This window comes from Sinocyclocheilus rhinocerous, unplaced genomic scaffold (genome assembly GCF_001515625.1).
Source record: "Sinocyclocheilus rhinocerous isolate Xijiao unplaced genomic scaffold, SAMN03320098_v1.1 scaffold469, whole genome shotgun sequence".
In the NCBI taxonomy this organism is placed as follows: domain Eukaryota; kingdom Metazoa; phylum Chordata; class Actinopteri; order Cypriniformes; family Cyprinidae; genus Sinocyclocheilus; species Sinocyclocheilus rhinocerous.
Window position 1 is genome coordinate 1488397 of NW_015636034.1, and position 1391 is coordinate 1489787.

Consider the following 1391-nt stretch of genomic DNA (forward strand, 5'->3'; position numbering starts at 1 on the left):
GTCTACACTTTGCTTATGAAAGGATTCGTAAGATATGTCTGTAATAGGCTACATTGCTCAATGCTGCAAAAACACGTAGAAATCTTTGAAGCTCCCCTGAGCACAATCACAAGTATGATGATGATCGGGTCAGTCGCACTGGTGCTCCTAAAAAAATTTTCATAGTCGCACGCAGTAATTTTCAGTCGCAAATGCGACTGAAATGGTCGCACTGTAGAGCCCTGGCACACATTTTAGTTTATCAATACAGATGTGGGATTTCCTGTTGCATTGATTTCTCTGTGTTTTTCTGCTCTACCCAGGTTAAATACCTGCCCCAATAACTGCTCCGATCGTGGGGAGTGTCGTGTGGGGAATTCCAGTGACTCTGTGCAGTGTGTATGTGAGGACGGCTGGAAAGGAGAGGCCTGTGACGTGCCCTACTGCTCCTCTCACTGTGGCTTCCCTCTGCGGGGACGATGTGACAGCTCCGCCAAGCGCTGCCAGTGCAAACCAGGATGGCAAGGTGAGTTGTCGCTTGGCTCAAGCATAGTAGTGACAGTAAGCTACTGGACAATCATGCTTCTAACAGAGAGTTCATTTATGAACAAGATTGATGCATTTCAGGACTGCATTTTGAGAGTGAGTTTGGTGACAATCATCATCACACATTGCTCTTTGACCGACCTTGCGTTGTGTGCATTGATATTTACTTTTAGTCACTATTGCTATGGTTACATTATCATTATCGTGAGAATGACATGACATTAATAATTTGTACATTATATACATTAGCGGCTTGAATACTGTACGTAAGCTCTATGACGTTAAGAGTAGAGGTCTTTGGCATTTTTTTATTAATCTGCATCGTCCGATTGTGCTGCAAAATAGGCCGATTTATAGGCAGGCGCATCTGCGGGCAGCTAAGCGTTGTTGCAGAACACCGGAGAATCTCTCTCTGGCTGCGTGAGAGATGGAGCAACTCACACTCTGCAGCCGCTTAATGTTCACACACAGCTTCAGCTAATGCAACCCTCTACATTGCGAGTAAATCCCTCGCATATGCGACTAAATCTTACTCTGGGCGACTAAATAATGTCCGACATTAGCCATTGGCTAATAAATTCTTAGATTTTACACGCCAGTATGTGTGTGAGAGGCGTTCAACACAGATTTTCACTCGATAAACACGCTGACTGAGCGCTTGAGAGTTTCGCTCTCCGTCAAGCGATCTGTACTATTTGGATGCGCTCAATAGATCATGTCATGTACTAAATGGATGCGCAGTATGTAGCACGCAGCGCACCTGTATTTGACGAACCGTAAACTAGTGTGAAGGCGCACAACTCGCCGTCGCTTTACTGATAGCGCTGTGTTCCTCTTCAGGAACTCGAGCTGCGTCGGAAACGCTA

At 45.5% G+C, this 1391-nt stretch overlaps 1 protein-coding gene across 1 annotated transcript in view; it reads left to right on the forward strand.

The window, feature by feature from the left end:
• LOC107747592 (attractin-like) overlaps positions 1-1391 on the forward strand; it is a 28562-nt gene that overhangs the window by 14440 nt on the left and 12731 nt on the right. Inside the window, exon 5 of the mRNA XM_016562188.1 lies at positions 303-505. Within this exon, the coding sequence (XP_016417674.1) occupies positions 303-505 (203 nt within the window). The remainder of the gene's footprint in view (positions 1-302; positions 506-1391) is intronic.